This window comes from Octopus bimaculoides, chromosome 4 (assembly GCF_001194135.2).
Source record: "Octopus bimaculoides isolate UCB-OBI-ISO-001 chromosome 4, ASM119413v2, whole genome shotgun sequence".
Lineage (NCBI taxonomy): Eukaryota > Metazoa > Mollusca > Cephalopoda > Octopoda > Octopodidae > Octopus > Octopus bimaculoides.
This window is the reverse complement of record NC_068984.1, coordinates 118,502,072-118,517,116: the sequence shown is the minus strand read 5'-3', so window position 1 is coordinate 118,517,116 and position 15,045 is coordinate 118,502,072. Positions and strand designations below refer to the sequence as shown.

Here is a 15,045-nt window from a genome sequence, read left to right as displayed (position 1 = left end):
TTTTAAATTTTTTTTAACAAAACATATATTTATATAATCATAATAATTTACAGAAAATTTACCCCATTGGGAGATCAAAAGCAAAATTGAACTCATGCCTTCCTTCAGTTAACGTTTCTCTCCCCTCAGACACTTCTGCAATAGAGAAAAATAAATAAATAAATAAATAAATAAATAAATAAACATACCATACATAAAAACAACAAAAACAAAAGTGGAAATTAACAAACAAAAAAATAAATAAAATAGAGAAATATATTTTTGATAATGCATTCATGTTACCCACACGTAAATTGTTTCATATGAATTGGCTGACACGGAGAATGCAAAATATGAATACAATGGGCATAAAGAACCAAGAATCATTACAAACAATTGCAGAGTTTTGATGGGTTTTTTTTTCTATTATTCAGTCACTGATCACATTTAAAATACCAATATCTAGTGGTCATCCAGCAACACAATAACAATACCACCTAGTTTCACCAGCATTTCTTTTGAATTCCACACATTATTCATTTGAAATGTACAAAAAAAAAATAAAACAAAACAAAACAAAAACAAAAAGAAGAAAAAAAGCTCCACTACTTCTATCCTCAACTGGACAATGACATCCTTCATAAACCATTAGTAATTAACTAATTAACTACATCTATTGCAATCACTAAAACAACTGAAGCCGACTGCTTTTTCTAAACAGAAATACAAAATCAATCAATGATGTATGTTCACCTTGCTAGAAATAGCAGATGACTGTTTCTCAAATCAGATCCTACAGCTTAAATAAAAAGGAAGGACACATTGGATAGCACATCGTCCTAGATACACTGTCTGAATAAAAGATGGGATGGATATGGGTGAAACACCTTGATGATAAGTCTGTCTGCTCTATCAAAGCAACCTGGACAAACAGCAGCAAAAACAAAAAAAAATATTAACTATAAAGGAACAATGGTGGAGCAGTTGTGAGCTTAAGACACCAAACTCTTCAGTAATAAATGAAAGAACTAATTGTACAGACAAATACACTGGCTTCCATACAGCATAATACCACACGGATTCTATACATGGATATTTACTGTTGGAATGGAACTATACTCCAAGTACTTTTTCTTCTTTGTTTTTTTCTTCACTGCATCGCTCACATTTCTTACTGCAAATCTACTCATACAGATGTAATAATCCTTATCTTCTACTATTACCATCTCTGATGAAGGGATACATTGAATTTTCCCTGAAACAGCTGTAAGACATTCTACATAAAATATAATTTTACTTATGCCATTGGTCTCTTTATCTCATTCTTTTTATATATACATCATCATCATCGATTAACGTCCACTTTCCATGCTAACATGGGTTGGACGATTTGACTGAGGACTGGTGAAACCAGATGGCAACACCAGGCTTCAGTCTGATTTGGCAGAGTTTCTACAGTTGGATGCCCTTCCTAACGCCAACCACTCAGAGAGTGTAGTGGGTGCTTTTACGTGTCACCCGCACGAAGGTCAGTCAGGCGGTACTGGCAACGGCCACGCTCAAAATGGTGTATTTTATGTGCCACCTGCACAAGAGCCAGTCCAGCAGCACTGGCAACGATCTCGCTCGAAAATCCTTACACATGTCATGGGCACAAGTGCCAGAAAGGCGATGCTGGGCACTGGTGCCATCCCAATTTCGCTTTCGCTTGCTCCAATAAGTCTTCGCAAGCTGAGTTTCGTGTCCAATGAAAGAGACGCATATACATATATATATATATATACATATATGTATATATATCAACAATAATAATAATAAGGATTATTGCAATGTTGCATAGCTGTCAGTGAATGAAAGGAGAGGAAGACGCAGTTATACACTGCATATGTTTCAAAAATATATGGGATTCATATTATGAAACATTAAAACGTTTGCATATTTTCAGGTGCATCATCATTCTGTGTTGTCCCCCAACAACTTGGGATGACAGATGACATTACAAGACAAGGAAGATGCACCTGAAGATAAAGTGTATGGTAAAATTATGTAACAATTTTAATATCTTATATCACAGATGCCACACATTTTTGAAACACATGTAGTGCATAACTGCTTCTTCCTTCCTTTTCATTCGGTTATTCAATTATTGCTTATTAAGCAATGTAAGCTGTTTTCATACTGGAGTTGTATAGCACTTGTCATCTAATCAAGTTTACTTTATAATTTTGATATGGGATGAAGAGTATTTGGTACAAAAATTATTTAACTTTACTATTGATTATTGTTTGGCTTCCTGCTTTGTATACAAGCCAGCTTATGCAACAGGATAACCAACTGCTCTATCACAATCAATCTTACAATCAATCTCACAACATATATATATATATATATCTATACACACACACACACACACACACACTCATGTATTGAATTCTATTCTGATCATTCAACTAAACATTTTATATATATATATCTTAATGATGTGAAGATATAGAAGGAAGTATAATCAATAATATCTGCATCTGTCATCAACATTATTCACATTGAATATTCTCTGTTCTAGATACTTTCTTTATTCTTTTACTTTGCTAGTCTGTCTTCTGTTATGCCTAACGTCCTTAAGATTATTGCGATCTCTCTCCAAGTTATCTTCAACCTAACTTTCGGGTTAGAAGAAAACCCTCCCCAGACATGTGAGATTTATGTGGTTGGTTGTTATTCCATTTTTTAACACCTACACACTAGTGTCTACAGGAAAAAATGTGGGCAGGAAAGGATTTCTACAATGCAGAAATTCTAGGCAGGAAGGACTGAAAAAAACAGTTCAGTGCAAAAAAAAAAAAAAAAAAAAAAAAAAAAAAAAAAAAAAAAAACCTCAGTGAGTGAAACACAATAGGAGTGAGAAGAGACAGATGTTTCAGATGGGTCTGGGTGGAAAGGGAATTTAACTAGCTAGTTCAGAGGAACAAAGGCCTTTGTAATTGTTGTACAAGTATTTGTGAGCTTCTGTTAGAGGCATACTAATGAGTGAATGTTTGCCAATCAGCTGAATAGATATTGTGTGTGTGTAGCAGTAGCACTGTTCTACACATATTAACCATACTTCCAGTATGTTTATGCTTTGTATAAAGTAAGAAATTGATCAGGACTGAAGTACTTATTGTCTCTAATCTAATCTTCGGGATGCAATTTTCGTCAATGTGAGAAATCATGCAATGTCTTGGTAGCTTTGAGGATTTTATTTGTGGTTTATGTATAGAGAGGGTGTAAGACAATTATTGAAATAATTTTTCATTTCCTTAATATAGGTAGGGATTATGTCTTTGTGCTGTTGAAAGGGACTAGGTTGTCATGTTCCAGCTGAAGGATATTTTCAAAGAAATTTTAATAATGAATATTTAAGATGTGTGTGAATGATGGCTGCATCCAAGAGGTAAAAAAAAAACCCAAAAAAAAAAACCCCCCAGAAAATAGTTATGTCATCTGCATAAGTCTGTGTTGTTTGTTAGACATGATAGCTTGTAGATCATTATTAATGTAGAGAAAAAAAGGTGAGGGTGCGTAACTGAAACTTGGGATACGCCAGCCTTAACCCTTTAGCATTTGGATTACTTTATCAAATGTAGTAATACTTATTTATTCACATTGTTTTGAATTATTCATGTATTATCTCAGAGTTTCGAGATTTTGATGATCTGCTTGATTATATCTGGAATGACATTATAGAGAAGGTGTGAGAGGCCAGACCTGGCTGGTTTGAACATAAAACAGGTAGAGTATTTGAACTGCATGTGGCTGGTTTGCAAAAGGGTTTATGGAATGTGGGTTAGAGATAGTTCTGGCAACATAAGCTATTCTAGAGAGATCTGTGAGGAAACTACAAAAAAACAAAACAAAAAAAAAAGATAGTATAAAGAAAAGAGCACAGATACAAGATTTACTTTGCAAAAGACAAAAAAGAAAAGTCAGTAATTTATATTAAAATTCAAAATAACAGAAAATATTGCAAACCAAATAGTAAACATATCACAATTATTATTTTAATGTCTGCTTTTCGAGGATGCTAACATGGAAGGCGAACGTTGAACAACAATGAAGATGATGATGATGTATAGGTCGGACAGAGTTTATTGAAACAAATTTTCTATGGCCAGATGCCCTTCTCACTACCAGCTCCCATCTGTTTCCAAGCAAGATATTTCCTTTGGTCAAACATATTTTCACAGAATATTAAAATGAATGACATTGATTCTATGAAAGTGATACTCTTTACAACTATAACACGATATCATTAGAAGACACAAACATACATGTGTACTCATACATACACATATGTTGGGCTTCTTTTAGATTCCGTCTTCCAAATCCACTCACAAGGCTTTGACCAAAGTAGAGTTATGGTAGAGGACACTTGGTCAAAGTGCCACACAGTAAGATTAAACCCAAAACCACATGGTTGAGAAGTAAAGATCTCAAGCTGATCTGAAACAAATCCTGTTCTTTGAAAGACAAAGGTAGCTAGTTTGAAAATAAATGAAATGATAGCACTTTCATAATACCTGACCTTAAAATGATCAGTTGATAGGTACCCAGAGAGCTATTTTTGTGTTTAAATAAAAATAGCACAATAAATATAAAGCACAATAGTTGAATAATACATATCATGACATTCAAAACAGGAGTTGAACAACTGGTTACCTACAAGTTAGTAAAGATAATCCATACCAAATTAGTTATCTTAAGATAAACCTCAACGAGTAATGTCAATGACACATTGAAGATAATAAACACTACAAAGAACTAAAACTAATTAACTCTTTTATTGTTGCTTATGTTTAGGCGAGACAAGGATGTCTTAGTTGTGAACAAAAAGATTTTCTCTGCACTACAAACTCTATTGAGTTAGATCAATCTTTGTGCAGAGGAGTGTCTCCGTACAAAATTAAAAACCAAAACTAACATTTTGTAAAGAAAACTATCTTCAGCTGACACCTTTCCAAAAATTGCAATTTAGAGAAGCCAAGTCAGCACTAGGAGGGGGAGGACTATAAGAGATTCAGTACAAATGAAAAGGTTGATTCAGGTTACAGAAAAAAACGAGTAAGAAGACAACATATTTAAGATATTTAAAACTTGCAGGAGAGATTTAATATCTTTTTCGACTGTAAAAGTGACACCGCATGATGATGGCATTAGGAAAAATGATGCTATGCAAGTAAGAATGGGGTAGGGTGAAATATCAATACTTGGTAAATTAATTGATTGGAAAAAAAAAAAAGAAAATTCATCAACATGCTACAACTACTAACTCATAGATACTGTTTCCTCTCTCTGACTATTTTACCAAGACAGCAATGGTTCCTGTAAACTAGATATCTGTATACCGTCTCCATGCAAACCTATCTGACATACTTCCTCTTCTTACTCCTACCAAGTCTTAACTCAATGCCCCACCCCCTCCCCACCTCCCTTGATCTTGCACTAAATGCTTTTCCCAAAACTGCTGCCTTCTGGAAGTACAGTAGCAACTAAAGTAAAATATTAAATATGTTTACATTATGAAAAGTAAATTATTTTAACCCAACTTTCTACACATTAATATTTATAGCTTTATCCACTTTGTATTCCACTGTTAAGGCATAATTTATTTCAGGTTTTCCCAGGTTTCTAAATTCTTATACTATAAACATCTTACAATTCTTGCTGGTAAGAACAAAGCTCCTAAAAAGGATGGAGGAAATTCAAAGTGTTGCTTTGGTATAATAGTTAGGACATCTCATGTTTACAGATGTGGGTTCAAGTCCCATGAGCAACCCTTGACATTTTTTTCATCCAAGGAGTATTTTAACCCAATATTCTACAAGCTGTTATTTATAGTTTCCTCTACTTCAAGTTCTATTGTTACAAAATAATTTACTTCATTAAATACAATGTTTCATTTGAAAGTGTGACACAGGCACAAGTACACTTTTATATCAGATCAAATTAACCCTTTAGCATTTAAATTGGTCATATTCAGCCAAAACAGTCTAACTGTTTTACATGACCAGATCCAATCTCTCACACCTACCGTACATTGTCACTTTAAAAATAAACGATCACATCATTGAAATCACAAAGCCTTCTAGATAAAGCATGATTAATTCAAAACAATGTGAATAAATAAGCGTTATATTTGACAGAGTAATCTGGATGCTAATGGGTTAAACAAAACTATTTTCCTTTAAGTTCATATACTTAGACAAGGAGTGAGGAAACTTTCTCATCTGCTGGAAAAATTTTATCCAGACTCACATTTGAAACAACCCACTAAAATCCCTCAAAACACCAGAAAAAATGGTTTAAGCCAACCATAACAGTTACCGCCGCCACCGCCACCACCACCATCATCATTTTAATGTCTTCCTTTTCCATGCTTGCAAAAATCAGACAGAATTTGCTATGGCAGATTTTTCTAAGGCTAGATGCCCTTCCTTTTGCCAACTCTCACCTGTTTCCAAGCAAGATAATATTTCTCCCTTGACTAAACATGTTTCCATGGAAGATAGAAAAAGAAATGATACTGCCAGTAAGATGGTAACACTCACTTATAACTATCATATGATGATATGATGTCAAAACAAAGACATGCAATCATATATATATATATATATATTAAAGGCTTCTTTCAGTTTCTGCCTATCAAATCCACTCATAAGGTTTTGGTCAGCCTGGGTCTTTAGTGAAAGACATGTTCAAAGTGCCACATGGTTGGACTGAACCCAAAACCATGTAGCAATGACAATTTAATATAAAATTTACAAATGTATGAATTTGTAGAATTTAAGGTTCATTATTTTTCTTAGAACACATATGCCCCCAACTCCACTTAGGTTCCTATATTTTTGCAATTCACCCTCATCCTCGATTCTACAAAGGTACCCCTACCTATATTCTAGACTATCAAAATGGACTTAGGCATGGTTGAATGGTTAAAAAGTTTGCTTCACAACCATGAGGTCCTGATTTCAATTCCAGTATGTAGCTGTACTGCTAAGTTATGGGGATGTAAACACACAGCACTGGTTGTCAAGTGGTGGTGGGAAACAAACACAGACACAAAGGCACACACACACATAGATATATATGTATATATATGACGGACTTTTTTCAGTTTCCATCTACCAAATACACTCACAATGCTTTGTTCAGCCTGGAGTTATAGCAGAAGACATTTTCCCAAGGTGCCACATAGCAGGACTGAACATAGAACCATGTGATTGGGAAGCAAGCTTCTTACCACACAGCCACACCAGCTCACCAACCATTTTGCTATTTTGTAATACTATTGGTCCAAGTGTCATATATTTAACCTTTTCCACATAAAATGTCGCTTTATGAAAAGTTACTGAAAAACATCTTATCCTCACTATAGATCTTAACCATTACATTCAGCAGTAGCATTGATTAAGATAAAGAGCACAACAAAGAAATATTCTCTTGAAAGAGCTACATTATTGCAATTCATGGCCTTTACAAATGGGTTGAATTCACTGCCTACTGCATAGTGTATTGTGAACATTTAGAGTGCAACTATTTTGGCAATCTGCTAAAAATATTACTACACTTTACAGGAACACATTGATTGCATTGTTTATACAGCAGAGAGCTTATATATATATATACATTTCCTATATCTAAAGAAACCTGCTCCTTGACGCTTCTGATCTGTTGAAGTCACTCACTAAAACCCTTGCCTTTGTCATATTCACTCGATTAATTTAGTCTCCAGTTTTCTTTCTGTACAACAAAATGGTTTCTAAAGTCTTCTCATATATTCATTAATAACAATAATGTTAGCTGAACAGAATTATTCTGAACATCTGAGCATGAATGAGTTTGTTGAATTTCATAACTAACGCACACAGGATAGAATCTTAATCAATGCTTAATAATAGCTCAAATTTATTGCTTAATAATTCATCAATTTAACTCCAATTTTTATTAATTTAAACTCTTTTGTTATAAAATCTCTACTGAAATATACTGCTTTTGTTGCAGTTTCTTTTGAAAATAAAGAAGAATTTAATAAAATAAACTGCTATAAATAAGCTGGTGTTTAGAACATAAACTGACGAGGAATTTTGAGGGAAGGCTTTAATTTAGATCATTTTAAATCAGGAAGTTTATATCATAGAACCAAAAATGGTCTCAGATATGTTAGCATAAAAAAAGGTTAGTTAATATATGCCTTAACACTTTTTAACCACAGCTAAGCACTTATTATACCAAGGCAAACAAAAACCTGCAATTATTTCCACTCTGTTAAGTAATATAATATACTACTTATACTAAACCAAACATTACTTCTTTGACAGTTCCATACTGCAATACAAAAATAAATACTAACCTACCTTTATAATTACTCTATCTAATACCTTCATTATGAGTTCTATTAGTTCAGTCCCATATAGTTTACTTCCTTCAGCACATTGTTCTAAATTTAATAACAGTTTTATAAAAGAACAGATATATAGGAAAAAAAAAAAAGACACATCTAGCAGTACTTAATAACAATCCAACTACCATTGTCATTGATATTAATTAATATTTATATATAACAAAGACTAAAATTAATTTAACCCATATCAACCCTGTCTGAATTATCTATCTGTAGCTACCATTGTGAATCAAACACAAGAATTAACAATTTTGTTGTTGTTGTTGTAAATATGTATAATTCACTGCTGTAAATATGGAAATATTATTCAGCTGAAATGTACCTGAAATTCATTCCTTCTTACAAACAACTATGCCTTCATTTTTTACCAGTCATATGCATAATGTATTTGTAATCATTGTACACAATACACAAAGAGGGTGGGATATTCTCCACAGCTGGTGACAAAAGTCTTTTGGCAAGAAAGAAATGGACAGAGAGAATGTAATATAGATTTGGTGAATTTGTTATCTTGTTAATCCTTTCTCAGACAAAAAGAAGTTGCATACAAATGTTTCATTTAGAATTCTGGGGAATATAAAAAATATAAAGTTTGTGAAAACTTGAAAGATAGAAGCTTATCTTTTATTTGTTTCAGACATTAGACTGCGGCCATGCTGGGGCACGACCTTGAAAAATTTTTCGTCGAACATATCGACCCCAAGACTTATATTTTTAAAACCTGGTATTTATTCTATCAGTATATTTTGCCAAACCACTAAGTTATGAGATGTAAACACACCAGCACCGGCTGTCAAGTGATGGAAGGGACAAACAGACACAAAGACATACACACAGATATATATATATATATATATATATATATATATATATATATATATATATATATATATATATATATATATATATACATATATATGACAGGCTTATCTCAGTTTCCATCTACCAAATCCACTCACAAGGCTTTCTTCAGCCCAAGGCTATAGTAGAAGACACTTGCCCAAGGTGTCACACAGTTGGGATTGAGCCCGGAATCATGTGGGGGGGGGGGAAGCAAACTATTTAACACACAGTTACATTGCATGTATTATCAGTAGATACTGAGAAGATATAATAAAAACAGGGACAGAATTTCGAAAATCTCAATAAATAAACATTTGTCAATGAAACAGGTTTTCTTTTTCTTTAAAGTTCTATAAAACACTGATTCTGAACCGGAGGCCATACGTTCCTAAGGGGTTCATACACATATTTAGAGCTCATGTGAGCAAAATGGGACGTTTGGGGAAGGGGGACACAAATTTAATTGCTTCACATATGACCACCTTGTAAGAATCCCTGTATTTCATTCCTTGTGCAAATATCAACAGAATAAATACTGAACAATACAATAACTTATGTACTATCTATCTACTAAAACCCAAAACACAAGACAATCACTCGGAAAGAGCAATTTTTTATGGAGATATTCAGCAACATACAAAGAGCAAAAGAAAAATGCATATCAGGACATTCTCTTTTACTCTTTTACTTGTTTCAGTCATTTGACTGTGGCCATGCTGGGGCACCACCTTTAGTCGAGAAAATCGACCCCAGGACTTATTCTTTGTAAGCCTAATACTTATTCTATCGGTCTCTTTTTGCCGAACCGCTAAGTTACGGGGGACGTAAACACACCAGCATCAGTTGTCAAGCGAAGTTGGAGATACAAACACAGACACACAAACATACACACACACACACACACACACACACACACACACACACACACACACACACACACACACATATATATATATACACATATATACGACGGGCTTCTTTCAGTTTCCGTCTACCAAATCCACTAACAAGGCTTTGGTCGGCCCGAGGCTACAGTAGAAGACACTTGCCCAAGGTGCCACGCAGTGGGGTGGGGGTGCAGGTGGACTCAGAGATAAGTTATATTCAGAAGGGGAGACATGAACAAAATAAAAAAATTGAGAACCCAATTCTGTAGAATGTGAGTAATGGAAGTAATGGGAGTAGACAAATCATCCCAGACATGAGAATAATATTCAACAGAAGGAAATATTTGGGCCTTAGAGGGAAACAGCAATTACTCAGACGTGGGGTATTTTTTGGCCTTAAAAAAAAAAAAAATTAAATCTTCTGAACATAGTTTAGTATCAAACTATTAGTCAGCATACGGTTCAGTTCATTGTTGATAACATACTATCCAAGTAATGATTCACAGAAAGTATTTAGGATGTTCTTTTATATTGTTCTGTGTAACACCTTGAACTTACAGATTATAGCTGTACTCCACATGGTTAATAACACAATGTTTCCAACTAACTAAAAATGGTTAACCCTCTTGACACCAACCTGTCCAAGACTGCCCTTGGCTCTATAATTATAATTTGCTGTTTTAAGTGATCTAAATGAAAATCTTCCATCAAAATTTCATGTTAATTTATGCTCCAAACACAGCTTAATAAGGACAAAGTCATTTTAATAAAATTCTTTATTATTTTAATAATTAATTGAAACAAAGGCATGGAATTTGGTAATGAAAGCGTTTAAGAATAAAAAAACCTTTACAGATTTGAAACTAATCTGCCCAAGGCTGCCTTTCGTTGTATGATACAAATTTCTTTGTTTTAAAGTGATTTAATTTGATTAAATAAAACCTTCCATTAAAACTTTATGTTAATTTATATTCCAAATATCAGTTTAATAATGGCCAAGTTATTTTACCAAATTCTACATTCTTTTCAAAATTAATTGAAACAAAAGCAGTCTATTTCTACAGAAATATAACAAAAGGGATAAGTCACTGGCCATACTTTCTAATTTACTCTTTTACTCTTTTACTTGTTTCAGTCATTTGACTGTGGCCATGCTGGAGCACTGCCTTTAGACAAGCAAATCGATCCCAGGACTTATTCTTTGTAAGCCCACTACTTATTCTATCAGTCTCTTTTGCCGAACTGCTAAGTTACGGGGACGTAAACACACCAGCATCGGTTGTCAAGCAATGTTAGGGGGACAAACACAGACACACAAACATATACACACACATACATATATATATACATGACGGGCTTCTTTCAGTTTCCATCTACCAAATCCACTCACAAGGCTTTGGTTAGCCCGAGGCTATAGTAGAAGACACTTGCCCAAGGTGCCACGCATTGGGACTGAAGCCGGAACCATTTGTTTAAAATTTATTAAAGGAGAGATTACAATGCCTGTGAAAGATATCTGAACAAGCCTCCCAAATAAAATGAGAAACAATATTTTTGTATGTATTGTTCTGTTTCCTACACTGAATAATTTTTTTTTTCTTTTGCTTTTCACTAATTAACTATATATGTCCCTTTCTAGCTCCACTCCAATATGATGTGAGGTAGCCATGTATCTCCTCTACAGAAAAAAAAAAGTCCTTGTTCCTCAATCATACTTTGACCTCTCAACACATAGCATAAGGCTACTTTGCTAAACTCCCACTCAGCCAAAGGGGATCATTAATCTTGTGAGCTACATGATAATTCCATTAGTGCTATTGCCATGAAAAAAGCACCTAGTACAGTCTGTAAAGTGGTTGGCATTAAGAAGGGCATCCAATTGGGGAATCCATGGCAAAGAAGACAATAGAGTTTGAGGCAGTCCTCCAACTCATTAGATGCTGTTGAACCGTCCAACCTATGCAAGCATGGAAGACAGATATTGAATGATAATCATGATGATGATAAAGAATTATAATGTGAAAAGCAATGCCTTCCAAATAGGTTTTATTTTTAATTAAATACTGTCAAATGTGAGCTACAATACAATTTCCGTTGACCGATGCTTAAAAATACTGTAATTTTGATATCTCTTCATGATAATGAGGATAATGATGACTCATGATGTGAGAAGCATGCCTTTCAAAAAAGTTTTGCTTTTAATTAAACACTTTCAGATGTGAGCTACAATACAATTTCTGTTGACCAATGCTTAGAAATATTGTAATTTGATAAATCAACAATTAAAAATTTTTTTCTTTTTTGATACATAAAATTTTAAAATTAAGATGATAATCTTAATGCCTAGTTAACTACTGTACACTATTTCTAAGAGCAATGATGATTTGTATAAAAAGCCACACTGTTGCATTTTATTTAAAACCTAATAGGAGTTGTTTGTTCTATAGGAGCATTTTATCAACATGTGATTTATCAACATTTCTTTGCATTGGGTTGACAACTTTAAATTGTAAATGCTGTTGAAAGATTATTTCAGAAATTGATATGTTAAATTAGTCATAAAATAACAAAAAAAGAAGAAAAAAAAAGTTAATCTATAGTGACATTAATTAGGAACACTATAAAAAAATTTTTACATTCTTAATGACTCGATGAGTCAAACAAGAAATATTTTCAACACAAGTTCTAGGTACGTTGAGAATTTGAATCTTCCAAAAGAGCTAACTGGAAATGATTAAATACTAAACATGTAACTTGGAAATTTATGTCAGACAATCCAAAGAAACAAAAGACAAAGAGAATATCAGTTCTTTTTTTTTTTTTTTCTTTGAAATAAGTAGTATCTTTTATCTTGTACTTGTTTCAGTCATTAGACTGTGGTCATGCTGGGGCACCACCTTGAAGAATTTTAGTCAAACGAATCGACCCCAGTATTTATTTTTTATAAGCCTGATACTTATTCTATTGGTCTCTTTTACTGAACCGTTAACTTATGGGGACGTAAACATACCAACACTAGTTGTCAAGTGGTGGTGGTGCCAGAAGTAGGTGGAATACCAAATAAGGGTAAGAGGGCCTACTAGTGGATAAACATGGGTGGGAGAGATAAAATTCGAGAAGAATATTTGAAAATTAAAGTTAGAAAACCTATCAAGAATAACTTTCTAGCATTAATTCAGCAGGAATGGTTGTGTGGTTAAAATGTCCACTTTGCAACCACATGGTTCTGGGTTCACTCCCATTGCATAGTAGGCATCTTGAGCAAGTGCCTTCTACTACAGCCCCAGACCAACCAATGTGTTGTGAGTAAATTTGGTAAGTGGAAACTATGTGGAAGCCCATCATGTGTGGTGTGTGCATGTGTGTTTGTCCCCCACCAATGCTTGACAATCACTGTTAGCTTATTTACATTCCCATAACTTAACGGTTCAGCAAAAGAGACCAACAGAATACATACCAGACTTAAAATAAATAGAGGATTCAATTTGTTCATCTAAACACTTCAAGACAGTGCCCAATGGTTGCAATCCAATGACTGAAACAAGTAACAAATAAGATAACCAATACTGCTTATAATTCTAAATTTCTTGATGCCTTCTTTTAATTACACATGTGCTGCAGGTGCATATTATGCAACTTTTGTTGACTGATATCTAGAAACCAAATTGCATTCCAATCAGGTAGAGGATTGAAAAGTCGTTAATTTTTTTTAAAAATAATAAATTTTAAAACTTGTTCATATTATAAAAATGTAGTTTCAATTTAAAGATGGAAAGGTTTTTTTTAGTTTTCTTTTTGTTTTTGTTTGTATTCTATGTTTTTGTCTGTGTTTTCCATGTACACTTCTTTTTCTTTCTCTTGTCAGGCAACTAAATCCAAAAGTATAGCTGTCAGTATCTGTGGAAGTAATTTCAACTGAAGAATGTTAAGCAAAGGAATAAAAAAATGAAGTATTTAAAAGCAAATTTAATGTCTAAATTACTATGCAACTGTAGAATAAAGATTTGAAGAAATAGATTAAACTTCTGCTGAAACATGTGTTGTCAATTTACCTTTTCTTGCTTGGTTTAATAACAGAGATAACATCCTTGTTTTACTGTATGGTATTAAACATTTAGGTAAATCAAGTGTAAAACAATTTAGGGGAGTGTCTAAAATGTACAAAATCTTCAATCTACAAAAGCATTTACAAACTTTTAAATTGTTTATTTTAAGTGAAGAGTTAAGCAATTACTATAGGTGAATAACTAAAAAGACTTGTATAGATAGTGTTGTTATATGCAGCAAAGTGGACTTGTTGATGAAAGACAAATAAATATATCTTATAATACACTAAAATAAGATGTCTTCAGATACTGAAATCAATGGATGCATATTCCAATGAGAATAGAGCGAGTTGTCATTTGTGTTTTAATGTCTGAATAGTTTTACCGCTATATACATGAAATTAATTCTAAAAAGGCACAGGTGTGACTGTGTGGTTAAGAAGCTTGCTTCCCAGCCATGTTGTCATGGGGATCAATCCTACTGCATGACACCCTGAACAAGTATCTTCTACTATAGGGAGAATTCATGAAAAAACAACAGATGAAGACAGGTGGTGTAGACAACAAATGGATGTATTGGTATACACTCGGGAATAGAGAAAGTCTTTAACGTTTTGAGCCTACGCTCTTCAACAGAAAGGAACACAGAAAGAAACAAGGAGAGGAAAAAGATGTGTGTAGTGGTCAGCGATCTATCATGGCGAATCTTCTACTATAGTCTTAGACCAACCAAAGCCTTGTGAGTAGATTTGATAGATGGAAACTGAAACAAGCCCATCATATGCATGTGTGTGTGAGAGAGATAGATAGATAGATAGATAGATAGATAGATAGATAGAGAGAGAGAGAG

At 33.6% G+C, this 15,045-nt stretch overlaps 1 protein-coding gene across 1 annotated transcript in view; it reads right to left on the bottom strand.

Moving 5' to 3' along the window:
* Window positions 1-15,045, bottom strand: part of LOC106868835 (arrestin domain-containing protein 3) — an 89,449-nt gene that overhangs the window by 49,400 nt on the left and 25,004 nt on the right. The window contains exon 2 of the mRNA XM_014914261.2: window positions 63-135. Coding sequence (XP_014769747.1) covers window positions 63-135 — 73 coding nt within the window. The remainder of the gene's footprint in view (window positions 1-62; window positions 136-15,045) is intronic.